This window comes from Heterocephalus glaber, unplaced genomic scaffold, assembly GCF_053883595.1.
Source record: "Heterocephalus glaber isolate CG9 unplaced genomic scaffold, H.glaber_assembly_v1.0 deba00001687, whole genome shotgun sequence".
Taxonomy (NCBI): Eukaryota; Metazoa; Chordata; class Mammalia; order Rodentia; family Bathyergidae; genus Heterocephalus; species Heterocephalus glaber.
This window is the reverse complement of record NW_028258412.1, coordinates 27,690,035-27,706,811: the sequence shown is the minus strand read 5'-3', so window position 1 is coordinate 27,706,811 and position 16,777 is coordinate 27,690,035. Positions and strand designations below refer to the sequence as shown.

At 64.1% G+C, this 16,777-nt stretch overlaps 1 protein-coding gene across 3 annotated transcripts; it reads right to left on the bottom strand.

The window, feature by feature from the left end:
* Positions 1-1,615: 1,615 nt before the first annotated feature.
* On the bottom strand, positions 1,616-13,543 carry LOC101703214 (fibrosin-1-like protein). Of its 3 annotated transcripts, none has more exons than XM_021257724.2 (16): positions 13,264-13,543; positions 9,560-9,605; positions 8,925-9,213; positions 8,470-8,678; positions 8,091-8,159; positions 7,726-7,922; positions 7,120-7,170; positions 6,947-7,042; positions 6,159-6,227; positions 6,039-6,068; positions 5,871-5,942; positions 4,767-4,896; positions 3,588-3,665; positions 3,424-3,507; positions 3,168-3,348; positions 1,616-2,346 (listed from the first exon to the last, which is right to left on the bottom strand). In XM_021257724.2, exons 4-16 carry the CDS (start codon positions 8,540-8,542, stop codon positions 1,959-1,961), a joined length of 1,518 nt encoding a protein of 505 aa, XP_021113383.2. In that variant the 5' UTR covers positions 8,543-8,678; positions 8,925-9,213; positions 9,560-9,605; positions 13,264-13,543; the 3' UTR covers positions 1,616-1,958. The 3 variants fall into 3 exon arrangements, with proteins under 3 accessions (XP_021113383.2, XP_021113381.2, XP_087054580.1); XM_021257722.2 differs by lacking the exon at positions 13,264-13,543 and adding an exon at positions 9,729-12,862; XM_087198454.1 differs by lacking the exons at positions 8,091-8,159; positions 8,470-8,678; positions 8,925-9,213; positions 9,560-9,605; positions 13,264-13,543 and having other exon boundaries at positions 6,159-6,306; positions 7,907-7,984.
* Positions 13,544-16,777: the final 3,234 nt, after the last annotated feature.

Here is a 16,777-nt window from a genome sequence, read left to right as displayed (position 1 = left end):
CTCCCACATCTCCATCCCAGGCATTGCTGCACCCACCAGCCCTTCTCCCAGCCCCAAGCCCAGGCAGCCACCCCAGTGATGGCACTGATGGGTCAGGGCCAAGGTTGGACAAGGTTGGCAGAGCACAGGGAGCTCCTGGCTCCCAGAGGCAGTGGCAGTGGCCCTGGCACACATGGTGACCTCTTCCTTCTCAGGGGAAGGTGCTACCCTCCCCTGTGCATGTGTCTGATGGCCAGCAGCCCCCAAACAAACATGGGACTCAGGGGATAATGGGTTCCACGCCGGAAACCTGGTGAGGAGGTGTGGCTGGAAGGTCCCAGGCCCGTGGCAGGGCGCTATCACAGCGGGAGGAGCAAGACCCCAACCAGCAATGGCAGGGAGTGGCTGCAACCTGGTGCCTACCAGGGCTGCATCCAGCCACCCTGCACTCCAGCCCCGGGGCAGGGACGCAGGCCTAGGTGCCACGCTGGACACAAGACCACATTCCATCTGCCACCAAGGCCATCTTTATCTTCACTGATTGACACGAGAACAGAACGTGGACATAACGGGTCTGTGGCGAGAAACAGGGCTGGGAATAAGTGCAGGGCACAGCACATGGCTGGGTGGCCAGAAAACCAAAGGGGACCAGTGAAGGCACACAGGCACTCATGTGGGTCTGACAGCAACCGAAAATGGGATGGCGCGCGCCCGTGATCCCAGCACTGGGGAGGCTGAGCCCAGCTTGGGCAGTTTAGAGAGACCCTGTCTCAAGATTAAAAAATGGATGGGCTGGGGATTTAGCTCAGTGGTTCCACTGCCTGCCTCGCAAGCGAAAGGTCCCAAGTTCGATCCCTGGTACCAAAAAAACCCCAAAAAAACGGAAAGAGCTGTTGATGTAGCTCAGTGGTAGTTTCCCTGGGTTCCATCCCCTAGAACCAAAAACCAAACCAAAGCAGGCCCAGGGATTTTAGTTCAGTGGTGCCATTGCCTGCCTCGGAAGTGCAAGGTCCTGAGTTCAATCCCGGGTGCAAAAAAATCAAACCAAAACAAAATAAATGGAATTGGGCAGAGGCATGGGCACGACGGAGACAGACATGTGCCAACAGCCTTTACACTGGAGAGAAATGTAACACATCACCGTTGTGAGCAGCCTTTGGACTCTTGCTAAAATTCTACTCGTCTGGCACAGAAGTTCTGAGAACACTGCACAATTAGCACCAGGTTTTTCCTTGAGGCTAGAGCCAGCCAGTCCTGAAGCCCATGTGAGCTGGCACCAGCAGAAGCCAGGAAGTCACTGTTCCCAAAGCCAGTGCCTGGGGGACCCAGGCTTCGGGGTCAGGGAGCTCACGGGGAGCCTGGTTCCAGCCAGCCAGCCTGCTTCCTCCCAAGCTTGCCTAGCTAAGGGTGGCTGCTGCAGTTAAGTGCTGAGCCGAGTGTGTGTTCAACTGACAGCTGGTTTCTGTGACTGCATTAAACACATAACCAGAGGGTTTCTGGAGACTTTTTATAAAGACTTCCCAGGTTAAGAATTTAATAATGTGTTATATTTATGTGTACAGAGTATTTACACTTTCATTTATTCAAAGAAATCCTCTTACACGTCTGCATAATAGAATAAGGCAAAGACCAAAGCTTTGTACATTACTGATTGTTATTTTAATACAGATCTGTGACTTCGGTTCCAAGGACCGAGGGAGGGCAGAGCCGGGCCTAGCGGCCTCACAGTGCATGGACGGAAAGGCCGCCCGTCTTCTCTCCATAACTTAGACGAGACCTGGGGCTGGAAAGGGGCCGAGGGCAGTAAATCCCAAACCCCGACTAAACATTATTTTTTGGTTAAACGTCTGAAGAGCACAAAATTAAGAAAAATACAAAACCATTAAAAACGCTTCTCACCTGTGGGGAAAGGGTACAAAGCGGGGTTCCCGGCGGCCCGCTCTGCAGCCCGGCGCCCGCAGCTCACTCAGTCCGCGCGGCTACCGCGCCTCCACCTCGCGCGGCTCACCGGGCACCAGCGGCGCGGCCCTGGGGCGCGCGGGGACCGCGGGCGCGGCCACCAGTGGGGGCGGCGCGTGCAGCGGGAGGCCGTGGTCGCGGCCCAGGCCTGGCCCCGCCACGTCCTCCGCGCGCTCCTCTTTCACCTTCACGGCGGCGCCCGGCGCGAGCTCGCAGCCCAGCAGGCCGCTCAGGTGCAGGCTGTCGCCCAGGGCCGCCTGGCTGCAGGGCGACGGCGGGCGCGCGGCCAGCATGGCGCCGTCTTCCTGCACCGGCGAGCGGGGGTCCTTGACGCGGGGCTCGGGAGCGCGCAGCAGCAGAGCGTGCGTCACCGGCGGCCGAGGCAGGCTTGTCTTCTCCAGGAGGTCCCTACGGGGACACCGGGTCGCCATTTGCCGGGGTCCCCGCTCGGCCTGGCCGCCGGTGCCTCGCGTGCGGGGGCCTGTGGCACCCCGGGATCGCTTTCGTGCCAGCGCCGTCCCTGAGCCCGCGGGGCAGGGGTGGCGCAGCTCTCCGTGCGTGCGGAGGGCGGCCCGGCCCAGGCCCCGGCATTCCCTCCGCTTCCACGAGGTCTGAGCGCCGCCCCCGCGCCTCGGGATGCGCGCCCCCGGAGGCTCCGCGGGGCTCCCCCATCACAGCGCTCGGTGACTGCAGCCCCGGCCCGCCGAGGCCGCGCTCCCGGCCTGGTCCTGACCCAGCCCCTCCCGCCGGCGGGCGGACCCCTGGCCCCGGCCGCACCCCCCCCGCCCCCGCGAGTTCAGGATGCGGGACGCAGGTGGCCCGGCCAGTTCCGAGTGGGGCCCACGCCCCCGGTCTGCACCTCCTCCCCAAGGCCACACAGGCCGAGGACCGGGGGTCGGAAGTGGGGATGCTGGCTCGGGCCCAGGATGCGGCCTCTCCTGTCTGCTCCGTAAGCCGCAGGGAGCGTGTTATTTATTTTATTCACGGAGCTGGGCACGCAGGCCCGGGCCGCCCCAGCGCCCTGCACCTACACCCCACGCTCCCAGGCGCCCTGGACCTCAAGCCCAAGCCATCTGCCCACTGCTCGAGCGTGGGGTCTTCCCACCTTCACCCTGCTCCAGAGGGGCTCAGGTAGACCGAGGACCCAGGAGGGTCGGACTCTGCGAGGGCGCGGGTGGGGGCGGGGCGATGGAGGGCAGGGCACCCGCGGCATCCACTCATCCACTCACCGCTCCCGCTCCTCCAGGCCGAGCTCGGGCTCCCTGGGCTCCCGCGGGTGGCTGCTCAGCGCGTCCGCGGGGCTGGGCCACGGGGGCGGCGCCCGGTGCAGCCGGCCCCACGCCTCATGCGGGCTGGGCAGGCCGTGCAGCGTGGCGCCCTCCTTGGGGGCGAAGATGCTGTCTCCTGGAGCTGGGGGGAGCACAGGTCAGCGGCCGGGCCTCCCGAACCTGCCCTGCCCAGGGACCCAGCCAGGGGGTCACTCACCCAGCGCATGGCTCCCCAGCCCTCCGAAGGCGTGGCTGGCAAGGCTGCCCAGGGCCCCAAAGGTGCCTGATCTGCTGAAGGGGTCTGTAGGGAGCAGGGGTCAGGGGTCTGCGGCCGGGCTAGGGGGCCCCCTGAGCCTGCCTTCCCATCCTTGGGACACCTACCTGTGAGGTGGGCGGCAGGCAGGAAGCTGCCATGATGGGCCGAGGGTCCGAATGGGTGGGTGGCAGGGTGGGCGGTACCTGGGGGAGGGCAGCCAGGTTGGCAGAGGCCTGGAGAGCCACTGGGTGTCCAGTCCGCAGCGTCCTGGGGAGCTCTGCCTCCCCCTTCACCCTGCTGTGGTTGAGGGTGTCCAGCAGGGTGAAGCAGAAGCTGGTGTGTGGTCTGAAGGCTGTGTGACCTTGGGCTCCAGCCACAGCCACCCTGCGCCCCAAGGGACCGGGGCGTGGTGCTGATGGCAGGGAGCCCCCAGAGGAAGCAAAGGCCGGGCGACAGTGAGCCTTGCTCGGGCTGTTTCTGAAGCCACTGCCCAAGTCTTAAACCAGAGAGCTACTTAGGGCAGTGGCCGGTTCCTGGTGAACACGTCTGGGTCTTGGGTACCGAACATACAGCCCTCTGCATGGATTCCCTGGACACGGCCCAGCACAGGAGGGTGACTTTGGCATCTGCCCTGCATCCCAATAACCCATCAGGCCTCCGGAACCAAGTGTGAAGAACAATCGTAGGACACTGGGCCGAGGGTCGCAGGCAGTGCTGCAGCCGGTCAGGGTCAGGCTGGGTGTGGGGCACATGGCACCCTAGAAGGGAGGCCCCTCAAAGTGGGTGGGGTGACTTTCAGAGCTTCTAGTCTGCACCAAGACCCCTGATGTGAAAGCCACCCCATGGGAGGCAACTAACTGGGCAGAGCAACGACCGTGCATCCAAGCACACCCCAGTGCATCCGAAAGCCTGAGCTGCAAGGCTGGCCCTTGGAACCTGGGTTCCCAGAACTCAGATTCTGGGTTCTGGGCATATCCTACCCGGGCCATAAGGGGGGCACGCTAGGCTCAGAGTCACACCTCCCACCTGCCTCTGGGCCAGACCATGCTCCGTGTCACTGGCTGCTCCATGTCCTGTCATTCTGAGGATAATGGCCTGGGGGTCACCTGCCCAAGGTCTGCACCCATCTGGGAAAGGGCAAGCCTGGGGCAGAGGCCTCAGTAGCCGCATCCTGCCCTGGGTGGGGACAGGGCAGAGGAGCCCTCAGGACGCAGGGGACAGCCCCGCATGACTCTCTGGCTTTGAGGAAGGACCTTGGCCAGGTGCAGGCAGAGAGAGAAGGACCCTACCCGCCTGGCTCTTACCTGTGCTGCAGAAGAGGGGCCGGGCCAGACCCTGTGGGTAGTGGAACCCCGAGAACACGCATGGGGCAGGGGGCCTGCTGAACAGGTCCAGCTTCGTGCCCACGTCCAGCTTGTGAGGGTCCAGCTGCAGCTGCGGAGGACAATATGTGTGCGGGGGCCCTGCCAGCCCAGTACAACTCTGCCCCCTGCCTGCCTGCCACCCAGGACCTGCACTGGCAGCTGCCCCAGCGTGGGCAACACCTCATCCAGGCTTTAGCTTTGTGAATTTGGTGAAGCACATCAGACTACGGTGCTCCACAGAGCTCAAGGTTTCCAAGGACAGAATGCTGTTTTAAAAGTTGAATTTATTAAAGTTAAACGAAATGCAGTTGCCTGTCCCTCAGACTTCCTGGGTGCCATGGTCACACAGAGCAGCCTGGCTGGGACCTGGACTAGAGTGGCCACACCTGAGCCCTGCCACTGCTGAAAGAGGCCAAAGGCCTCTCTGTTTTTTTGTTTTGTTTTGTTTTGTATCGGGGATTGAACTCAGGTCCTTGTGCTTGCGCAGCAGGCAATGAAACCACTGAGCTAAATCCCTGGACTTGTTTTCTTTTTGAGACAGGGTCCTGCTTTGCAGTTCAGGCTGGCTTGAACTCAGTGATCCTCCTGCCTTGGCCTCCTGAGTGCTGGGATCACAGGTGTGCGCCACCAGGCCTGGCCTAAGGCCCCTCCTGCCAGTTACTGTGAGAGAGAGGTGCTCTGCACTGGGGGCAGGTTGGACGGCTGGGGAGACCTCTGTGCATGTGGTCACCTGTCCTGCTGCCTATTGTGGGGTGGCCTCGGCCCAGCCCCCACTGTGTACAGCAGGCAGAGCCCAGATGCTGCAGCCACTGCCCTCTGTGGAGACTGCTCGGCCTCTGCCTGCAGCACCCCAACTCTGCTGTCTCCCGGGGACACCCACACATCTGTGTGTCACACAGGGCATGACAGCTTCTATGACCGTGGTGCTGCATGCCACGCAGGGCTGTGGGGTCCCAGGGGCTGTCCTGGCTTCCCGGGATGCTCCCCACCCCCCTGTATACGCCCATGTGAGCACACGAATGTGGGGCCCTGTGCCCGCCTCACCTTCACCTTCTGTTGGTGGTGGAGGATCTGCCAGGCGATCTGCACGTGGACTGCACACCACTTCCCCGGCTTCTGCGGCAGGACAAGGAGCTCAGAGGGCCCTGCACAGGCACCCACACCATCAGGCCCACGGGGTCTGCCCACACCTATGCCCACACCCACACTCACCCTGGCTGCCGTCCGGTACGGGTCAGTGACCTGCAGGGACAGAGCAGACGGAGGTCATGGCAGGGACAGCATCTGAACTGACCTGCCAACGGGAGGGACCGAGTGGGTGCGGAGACCTACCCCAGGGGCTTTCTGCAGGAGGTTGTGGACGGCACTGGCTCGGCCTGGGACCTGGATGGGGTTTGCAGTCTGGGGTGGGGTGGAGAGGGAGGAACGTGTGACCACCGACAGGAGGCCCCACCTGGGTGACCACCACGCCATCCAGGGTCTGCACCGAGGGAAGGAGCCAAGGGACAGGGCGGCCAGGCTGAGGGCGCTGCGTGGACAGCAGAGGGCACGAAGCAGCGGCCGTGGCCAGGCCCCCGATCCTCCCGCCCAGTGCCCAGGCTCTCGGTGCCTTCCCTCCTGGGCAAAGTATGGCTGCCCGCTCCACACCCAACATCCTCTGCTGTGGCGGTCGGGGCCCCAGGCCCCCATCCCTGTCTGCCCACCTGTGACAGTGCTGTTGGCTTGGGGGCTCCCCAGTGTCAGGTGCCGGGAGAGGCTGGGGTGCCTCTCCCTACAAGCAGCGGGGGGGGGGGTCACTGGGGCCCTTTGAGGTCCCAGAGTGGACACTGGTGTTCCCTCCCCAGGGATCCATCTCACCAGGTGGGCAGAGACCTGGCGACACCTGCCTGCCCAGGGGATGCCAGAGCGTCCTGGGCAGAGACGGCTTACAATCTCTTGCTGTGTAGATGGCCCATGCCAAACACCTTCTACACTGGGGCTGAAGCCCGTAAGGCACTGGACACTGCAGGAAGCTCCTCTCTGCAGGCCACTGCCCCTTGCCAGGGACGTCTGGTCGGAACCCTGTGCTCCTTCGACCCCTGCCCTGACCCTCCACACCCCCAGCCCAGCGTGGCTGATACCTTGGGCTGGAAAGCACCCTGCAGGGACCCAAAGGGGCTGGCGTGTGTAAGCAGGGCGGGCAGCCCTGGGACAGCAGAGGGTAAGGGTGGGAAGAGCTGCAAGAGAAAGAGAGGGTGCTGGTCCTCAGAGGCCCCGGTGCCCTTGCCCCAGGGGCCTGCGCCCAGGGACTCACGTTGGAATGTCGGAAGTAGGGGCTGTCCAGCTTGGCCGAGAACTTCTCAAACTGCAAGGGAAGAAGAGAGGTGAGGCTTCCTGCACACACCATGCTGGCCGGATGGGCAGTGGCTATGACCTCTTGTGCCTCCGAGGATGTGTGGCCCACAGTGGCTGTGTCCAGGCTCCTGGAGTGCCCCCTGGAGCTCCAGAGAAGGCATGAAGCCCTGGTTAAGGGAGGCCCAGGATCTGACTACCTGAGGACCTGGCCCCATGCCACAGGTGCTCCTGAGTGAACTTGGGGCCTAGCCTTGTTCAGGCCTGCACACATGGCATTCAGCCACAGCCAGATCCTGAGGGCCAGTGTGGGTGTGGCTCCTGGGGCAAGTCACACGCACTTGGACAGCCAGGAGAGCGGTCCAGGATGGAGCTCAGGCGTGACGCAGGGGACGGTCAGCAGACAGGGGCCGGCAGACAGGCCCGAGGCCAAGCTGGGACTGTCCCGATAGGCAGACAGAGGGAGATGACGCCCACTGCCCACCCAGCTGTGAAGCGTGTGTGCATCTGCGTGTGCCTGCATGTGTTTCCACCCGTGCTGGCCCCCCCAACATGCGGGCCTACGCACCAGTGGGGGTGCGGCGGGCGGCATGAACTGCGTCGGGGGGAAGGGGGCGAACGTGTGTGTGTGCTGGTGTGTGTGCTGGTGTGTGTGCTGGTGGAACTCGGCCCGGAGCAAGGCCCCCGGGCCCAGGGGGGCGCCTGGCCGCTCCGCGCTCTGCACCAGAAACCGCGTGTTCAGCTCTTGCCTGAGCAGCTCCTGATCTATGAGAGAAAAGAGAGAGAGACAGAGAGGCACGTCGGCCATGGGCTCCCTCGGGGCGAGGCAGATAGTCACCTGGCACTCTCGGCTTCGGAGGGCCAGGCTGCAGGGGCCACTTGCCCAGGGCCGGCCAGGGGGGTGGAGGGAAGAGAGGAGCCTGTGACAAGTACCAATCAGAATTCCCGAATGAGGCTGGCAATACATGATTGGCTGGCTGAGGGAGAGCAACAGGCTGGCATCTGGAGGTGAGAGAGAAGCCATGAGCCCACCGTCCGCCCCGTCCCGAGTGCCCGTCCCACAGGGACACTGGGTGATTCTACTCCACAAAGCCTCTGGACAAGGGCAAGGGAGAAATCCCTGGGACAGGGTCAAGGAGGGCAGCTGGGGGAGCAGAGGCAAGCGGGCTCCATCACCTGGACCTCGACACCCCAACCCAGTGCCACAGAAGGGGCAGGGGCAGTAGTGGCCGGGCCTCCAGGAGAGAGGGGAGGTATCTGCAGGACCACACACAACCCACAACCCGGGCTGGCCGAGCCCCGTGTCGCCTACCTGCGGGGTGTCCTGGGATCACCAGGCCGCTGGGCAGCGCTGGGCCCGGGGGCAGTGTGGGCGCGGCGAACATGGCCGCAGGGTGCTGGTGCGCCTGGGCGCTGAGCGCCAGGTGTGAGGTAGAGAAGTGAGGGCCTGGCCCCGGCTGCGACAGCGACCCGTGCTTCCCCAGGCCCAGCGGGGCGCCGCTGCTCGCGCTGCTGGTCCTGCTGGGGACACAGGGTCAGTGCCACCAGCAGAGAGGTGTCCCCACTGCCTGCCCGCCAGACGCCACCAAGATGGGCCCACAGCCCGGCACTGTCCTCCAGACAGCCCAGCAGGCGGGCGCATAACCAAGTCCCCACTCCTAGGCTGGCTCCGCCCCTGCAGACAACCGCACTCCGGGAGTGGCGACTCCGCCCCGCCCCGCCCCGCCCCAGCCACACCCAAACCTGCAGGCGCCCCACCCTGCGCACCTGAGGCCTGGCAGGTGCAGGCCCGAGGGTGCCGCCTGGCTGGGGCCCGCGAAGGTGCCCAGTGGCGCAGGCTCCTGCGTCTGCGCCGTCGGTGTGGGCAGCGGGCCGCGGGGCTGGGGGTGAGCGGCGTGGCGGAGCACCGCCTCCGTCTTCAGCCGCGGGCTGGTGCGGGCTCCGGGTGGCGCCGCGGGCAGGAAGGGCTCGGAACTGAGCTCGCGGCTGCGCTCCAGGCCCGACACCTTGGGCACCGCCCCGGACCTGGCCTCAGACCTCTGGACCTGCACGCAACCTGCGGAGGGTGGGTGCGGGCCGGGATGTCTTTGGGCCGGGAGCGCGCACCTCCTGCTCCTGCTTTCAGGTGGGCAGGCAGGCGCGGAGGGCCCGTCCCCGACCCACAGGCAGGGCCTGCGTGCTGCTGTTCTACCCAGCCCCCAACCCCTGGCCCAGCGCCCGCAGAGGGGGGCCCCAGGGCTCCACCCCAGGCCCCTCTCCCCACTCGGCTCCTCCCTCAGGTGCCACCCTCTCCTTCCAGAGCCCTGGGGGTGGGAGGCTGCTCCCCAGCCCTTACCCACTGTCCCGGGCCACCACCCGTGCCCAGGGTGACATGTCCCAAGGACACGCCGGTCCTCGCTCACCTGTATCAGCCGCGGGGGCAAAGAGCTGCTCTGAGCCCACAGACGCCTGGGGAGAGAAGAGGTTCAGGGCCAGGGCTGGGGTGAGCTAGGCCCTCAAAGCCCCTCCCCACCAACAAGTCCCAGGTGGCCCAGCGTCTGGCCAGGTGACCGCTGTGAGGCAGGAGCCCACCATGTGACAGCACGTGGCAGAGATGTTCTTGTGACATCCGAGCAACACTGTGCGAGTGCACCAGTGTCCGTGGATTGTGACCTGGGCTCCGGAGGACCCTGCAGCAGCTCTGGAGGACAAGCTCAGTGACAGTGGCCCCAGATGGCTCTTTTCCGTCTAGTTTCCTTTCTGTCAAGCAGCTGCATTGAGGCATGGGCTGCACATGTCCCTCAGAATCCACCCGGAGAGCCCCGCTCCTAAGGTGACGGTGCTGGGCCCTGGGAGGTGGGTAGGTCGAGGCCAGAGGCCTGGAGTTTGCTGTCCCAGCCCGGACGCAGCGAGCAGCAGCGCGTGCCAAACACCAGCTCTTTGGAGCCTCCGGCTTCTTCTCCCACTCCCACTCCGGACAGCAAGAACAAGCTGTTGCCAGTCCCCAGCACGCCATCATGGCAGCCCCAGCAGACCAAGGCCCAGAGACGTGGTTCCCGCACCACGGAGCCACCGCCCACGCAGACTCAACTCAGAGACTTAGGGGCCTCACAGAGCAGCACACCCATCACCACAGCAGCCACAGGGCCTCTTCATCACCCCAGAGAGACCCTGGCTGTCCAGCTTCCATCCCAGGCCCCCGGCACTGGGTCTCCGTGCATCACGTCACAGGCCTTGTGGGGACGGCTCTGGCACTGAGTTCTGCCCCGTGGCAGGGAGCCTGGATGGGGGGCATCTCACAGTACCTGTGGGTGGATGTGCACACATCTGTATACGTGTCTGCAGGTGTGCAGACACTCACGCTTACCCACGTGTGCTTATGCATTTTCATACACCCATGTTCATGTGCCTGTGTGTACACAGATAACAGGAGACCACGTGTGATACGTGCATGTGTGTGGCTGTGTACAAGACACCTAGGTACACAAAGTGACATCTGTGCGTGTACCTGTGTCTAGGCCAGCAAGCCTTAGGGACAGCGTGGAGGACACGTGCCCAGCTGGGGAAAGATGGGGCTGGGGCCTCAGAGACTCAGCCTCACCTCTCCTGAGTCTTTCACAGGAGACAAGCCAGTGACCACTCTCGGGATCAAACCGTGACAACAAAAGTACTACACGGATGGAGAGGGACAGCAAGGTCTGCCCTGCATGTGGGTGTTGGGGGCACGAGGGGCATGAGGGGCACTCCTTGCCCAATTCAGAGGAGGGCACTTCGCCCAGGAGCCGCACATAAAGGTTCATGCCGGCCATGCCGTGGGGCAGTGCCAATCCCATCCCGGCCGGGCAGGATGGCTCTCCATGCCCGAGGGAGCCCAGGGCCCTGCTCTGCCCAAGGCATGCAGGGACAGTGGCACAGCAGGGTCTCTGGCCTTTGGCATCTACCAGAGGCAGAGCAGGGTGCCCAGCTGCACCATGGGCCACCTTGGCATGGCCAGGAGGGGCTGTGGACACACGCAGCACACTGGCCTCCAGAAGCCGGGCCCCACCCATGGGTGTCACAGGCCCATCCAATGGGGCATCTCACAGTCTGGGAGCTACAGTGCAGAAGAAAGCAATGAGACATGGCTACCAGGTCTGCAGGGGAGGCGAGCAGAACAGAAAGGAGGCTCCAAAGTCCACCTGGGTCCAGGCTAGGCCTCAGCATGAGGTGGGCACAGAGGTGTGTGTGTAGGTTGTCCATTCCACGGGGTGAGAAGCAGCTTGATGCTCAGGAAAAGGTTAAGTGAGCTAGGCGATGTGGCCCTTGCCTGGAAATCCCAGCTACTTGGGAGGCTGAGGCAGGAGGACCTCAGGTTTGAGGCCCGCCTTGGCAACTCAGCCAGACCCTGTCTCAAAATAAAAAGAAGGGCTGGGATGTAGCTCAGTGGTATAGCACCTGTGGCTTCTACCCTCAGTACTATACACAGAACAGGTGAAGTGAGAGTCCCGATTCTCCCCCCACATCAACCATCAACCATCCAGACAGGGCAGACACAAAGAAATGCAGCATTGTGACCAGATGCTTTACCGCCTGCTGGGACAGGGCACACACAGCCCTAGGAGAGCTGGGACCTGCAGGACACGGAAACGGCTGCTTCCTGCTTTCTTAAGACTGCTGCGCACCGACCATGAGGCCCGTGCTCAGGGCCCCAGCACCCTCAGCACCCCCGGCACAGGCCCCTGGGTTCCAGCCTTACCTGCGGGCTCTTGTGGGCGAGGGGTCTGCCCGGCCAGGGTAGGTGGGCAGGGGCCGCAGCTCACCCTCCAGCTCTGAACTCGGGGTGTGACCTCTGTCAGGGAGGGGCTTCTGCTTCAGAGCAGCTTGGGTCCTGGCCCTTTCAGGGGTCCCAGATAGTGGCACCAAGGCCCAGCAGTCCCTGAGTCGTGTCATGCACAGGCAAGGGTGTCCACACGACACCCCAAGAAGGGAAGCTCCAGCAGCTGGAGAGCTGCCTGCCAGGATAGCTGCCCCAGGGCGTCCTGCAGCCTCGGAGGCTGACCTTCCTGTGGTCCCTGGAGGCTGTGGTCATCCCTGGGGCAGGCCTGGGTACTTGAGTGACAGCTCCTGTCTCTTAAATCCTTAGAACCGAGTCAGGGCAGCTGCGCCCACTGAGAACCTCCCAGGGCCTGGACTAAAGACTCTGGGTGGCTGTGGCCCCACCCCAGGGATCCTACACTCAGGGCTGTCATGGTTCCCACTGGGGCCCTGACTTATCCCTCCTGGCCGGGAGGCCACCCACCCCTTCCTCGGCCCAGCTGCCTCCTCCTCCGCAGCTGGGCAGCAGCCCTGGGTGGGGGTGCAGGAGGACAGCGGGGTGCTGTGGCCAGCAGCTGCATGTGCTCACGAGCCTGGCGTGTGGGGGTCTGGGTATGTGGCCGCCTCTGCCAGGAGTTCTGGGCTAACTGCCCAAGTGCCTCGGGTCCCAGCAGCACACAGCCATCGCTCCCAGCACGGAGGGGGCGACGGAGAAGCGTGCGGTCCGGGGAGCCAGCCCTGGCCAGGTGCAGGGGCTGCGGGCTCCCCGTACCTCGTCCAGGTCCCACACAGGGGATCCAAGCTCAACTTCTCAGGTGGAGCAGTGGGTGTCCAGGACCCGCACATGGCGCCCCTGACTCGAGGGAGGCCAAAGGGGTGGCCAGGAGAGGCAGGGTCCCCCACCCAGTTCTCCGAGGCCCCGCCCCCGCCCCGCCCACGGCAGAGGCCGCGCCGGACCGGTGCCCGCAGGGGTCCGGGCGGGACCTGGCCGGCTCCGAGCCACGCGGCTGGACACTGGGTCACTGTCGGGGAAGCTCCCAGGTAGCAGCCCCGTCCCGGCACAGGCACAGAGGCGCCCTCGCCCTCCCCGGCCCGCCTGGCAACTTCCCCGCCTTCACAGGCGCCGGACGGTCGCGGGCGGGGGTCCCGGCGCTTTGTCTTCGAGGCGCCGAACGCAGCCGCCCTGCGCCGGACAAAGAACTCAACTCCGCAGGTAAGCGCGGCGAGGGGCGCAGACAAAGGCGCGACCCCCACGTCTTCCGCCCCGCCACGTGCGCCCCGCCCCCCGTCCCCCGAAGCCCCGCTCCCCGCCCGGGCCCAAGCGCGCACCGACCTCGCAGGTGCGCAGGTCCCGCCGCACCCGCCGATCACCGCACCCAGCGCAGCCGGAGCCTGGCCCGGAGGCGCGCAGGTCCGCCACCCGCCTGGGAGCGCTGCGGGGAGCGGCGGCGGGCTTCGCGGGGCGGGGCTGGCTGCGTGGGCGGGGCTTGTGGGCGGGGCTCGGGCAGGCCAGACAAATCCAGCCCCGAGGCGCGGATGCACCGGCCGAGACACTCCACTCCAGGTGCAACCCGGGCGGAACTCTGAGATCCTCAGGGCGACAAGATACCGACAACTGCTAGGCCACTGGGTGGGGTGCTAAGCCCTTTCTTTCTGAGTTTCCCACCAAATACACTGTCTCTACCGAGACACCCCGCCCCCGGTCCTGCTGTTTCCTGCTCAGCATTGTGCTAGGAGCCACACAAGCAGCTGGTGTCCGGCAGAGCCACACCTGGGGCCACAGACGCGCTCCTCCTCCAGGCGGGTCTGGGCCCCTGCCAGGGAGACGGGCAGACCCGGGTGAGACTCCGCTGGCCCAGGCTGGCTGCAGGAGTGTCCTGAGGGCGAAAGCCCGAGGGCCAGGCCTGCACGGGGCACTCTGTACGGCCTGGGTGCTGACTCTGGGCCCTGAGGGGGTCCTGTCCTGGTCCCTCCTGCAGATGAGAGGCCAGGACATTGAAGGGCCTGCACCCCACCCCGGGGCGCCTGCCGGGCTGCACTCACTCTGCCCTCTTAGCAGCCTCACCCCGCAGGAACTTGGGTTCCAGCAGCCCTGCTGGGAGAGCAGAAAGCAGCAGGGACCCGGGAGCAAGACCTCAATCGGCGATGCCAGGACGTGAGACGAGGACACACCTCGTGTGGCTGCCAGGGCTTGGTGAGGTCTCCACACTGCACGGCTCCTCCTCAGGCCCCGCAGATCTGCACATGCACACCACAGACGAGGGGACAACTTTAACACACCCGAGTCTCATTTTCCACTGTTGGTCCTGAGGCCTCCTGGGCACCGTCTTGGAGGGGCTGCATGCAGGTGACAGGCCAGAGGGCCTTAGAGCATGGCCAGGAGGGGCCACCGAGCTCCACCACGTCCCCATCTTGGTCTCGGGCAAAATTAGACTTGGAAAACCATGGGGCTGTCCTTCCTTTTGTTTAGAAAGGAAAGTAGCTGTGATATGAGAGATTTAATGAGGTTGGAAATGGAGTGGGGATCAATTATCAAGAGAAATCAAGACAGCTGCTGAGAGGGCACTGATATCAGAGATCAGGCTTCCAAACCGAATATATGGAATCCATTTAGGGACTTCATGGTGTTCAGAGTCACATTTACCCACAGTGATGGCTCTGCCACCAACTGTACTGCTCTGCGCTGGCAGGGGAGGTGCCATCTGTAAGGCTCCCTGCAGGGGCTCTTCCCAGTCTGGGGGTCCTCTTGGTCATGCCATCCCAAACGCCCTGGGGCACCGTAAGCTCCACTCAGCTGCAGTTAGCAGCTGGGCACCTGTGTGCCAATACTGTACCAGGACCACAGACATCGGGGACAGCCACAGCCTGGGAGTGCAGAGGCCACACCCCTGGGACTACCTGTAAGGAGTGGCCCGTGATGGTAACAGTGACCTCTGCCATGCAAGGCCTGGAGGCCAATGCCAAGGAGGCCTGTGTACCCTGTCCACCCCTGTCCTGTGCAGCAGTGCGGTTCTGCCCAGGTCCAGAGCTGCGAACTCTGGGCTGGCAGAGGCTGGGCACTATGGGGTAGGCAGCTGCCCTGGCTTGAGGGGAGCTGTGGCCACTGTGGGGTGCAGGGCTGTCACCTAGAACTGCTGAGCAAAGAGCCGACATGGCATCGGATGCCACTTGCAGCCCACGGCCTGCCAGCTGCCCTCCCTATAACTCCTGCAGAGCAACTACAAGGAGACTCCAACGCAAGAGCAACCTGGGAGCCCGACTGCGAAGGGTGCACGGCTGAGCTCTGGGGAGAGGAGGGGCCAGACACTGGCTCAAGGGCCTTCAAGGCCACCCTAGGGCCATAGCCACAGAGTCTCCCAGCTAGTGCCGCACATGACGGACAGGAGGAAAAAGCAGGGCATCCTCTGGGCCCAGACTCATGTGCACACAAATCTAGACTGCGGCCTTGTTGGAAAAGGGTCTCTGCAGACATAACGAAGTCAAGGAGATCGGTGTTCAGGGTTATCCAGCCGAGGGGCCTAGAATTGCCAGGGACTGGACTCCACTCCCAGCCTCAGAGGGGCACAGCTTGGAGCACCCAGGCAACTTCAGCGCTCAGAGTGCCTGGTGCTTTGTCACAGCAGCCAGAGGACACTGAGACACGGATAGCTGCATTGTGTTGTTGGGGAAGCTGTGACTCATCACAGGCCACAGCCACGCTCCTGCCCCTGTGCCTGTTAATGTGCAGAGCTGAGAACCAACAGAAAAGCCATCCCAGCCACCAGCTGTGTAAGGGGCAGCCCTCCTGTTTCTTTCCCGGTGAGGAAACAGGCTGGGGAACTCTGGCAGCCCAAGGTTGCCGCCCCCCCCCCGCCCCCATCGGCGGGGGTGTGTCTGGGCTGTCTCGGCCTCAGATCCAGGTGCTCAGAGCACAAAAAAGGTCAGGCTTAAATATGCTCACTGGGGCACACAGCACCTGCTGTCCTGGTACCAGCCCTGCAGCTCCGTGCATCCAGTGTGAGCCCAGCGAGGGCCTGGCTGCCTCCTGGGCAGTGGTGAGGCTGCCCTGCTGTCCCGAGCAAACGCGTGCATGGGGCACCCCACAGCCTGGGTCCTCTCCTTTCCCACTGCCCCCTCCCAGGGCAGCCAAGGTGACACCCTGGAGCCCGGCTGTGGGAGCACTGAGGCTGAGCCCTTCCTCTAGACTTCAGGGCTCCCCGCCCTCCCTCACCCCTCCTTTGACATAGGCAATGGCAATGTGTAGCTCGGGCGCGATGCCACACACTGCTCCCAGGGCTCCCCAGGGGAGGCTGGAGCTTCCCAGTCAGGGAGGAGGCTGGGGTGGTGTGCACCGGGGAGAGCACTTCCCGTCCCGTCCCGTTCCGTCCGTCCCAGTGTGGTCTCTCCTTGCAGGAGGCCTGCTGCTCCTCTGAAGACCCTGCAGCTCACCCTACAGACCTCCACCAGGCCAGAGAGGCTGCCAAGGTCAGCGGGTGGTGGGGCGACAGGCCTCTCCGGGAGGGGAGGGGGTACGTGGTGGGGCGCCAGGCTCGGCACCTGTTTACTTGGCTACCATGCCATACAGGGGGGGAGAGCTCCCTCGAGGGGCCTGCACTTGGGTTCTGTGTGCTATTGGGTGGGATGATTCAGTTCTCTGGGGCTCGGCTACAGCAAGTACTCAGTGAACGCTGGCTCTTACTATTAGCCATATCTGGAGCATGGGGCCAGGGCCCCTCCCAGGACACCCCTCACTTTGAGGAGGCTCCCAGGGTCTCTGTCCTGGAGGACATTGCTACTCGAACCCCACCTGGCCTTTCTCATCCCTGCCCACCAGGGCCACGCTGCTGTGCCAGCTGGGTGCCATCAGG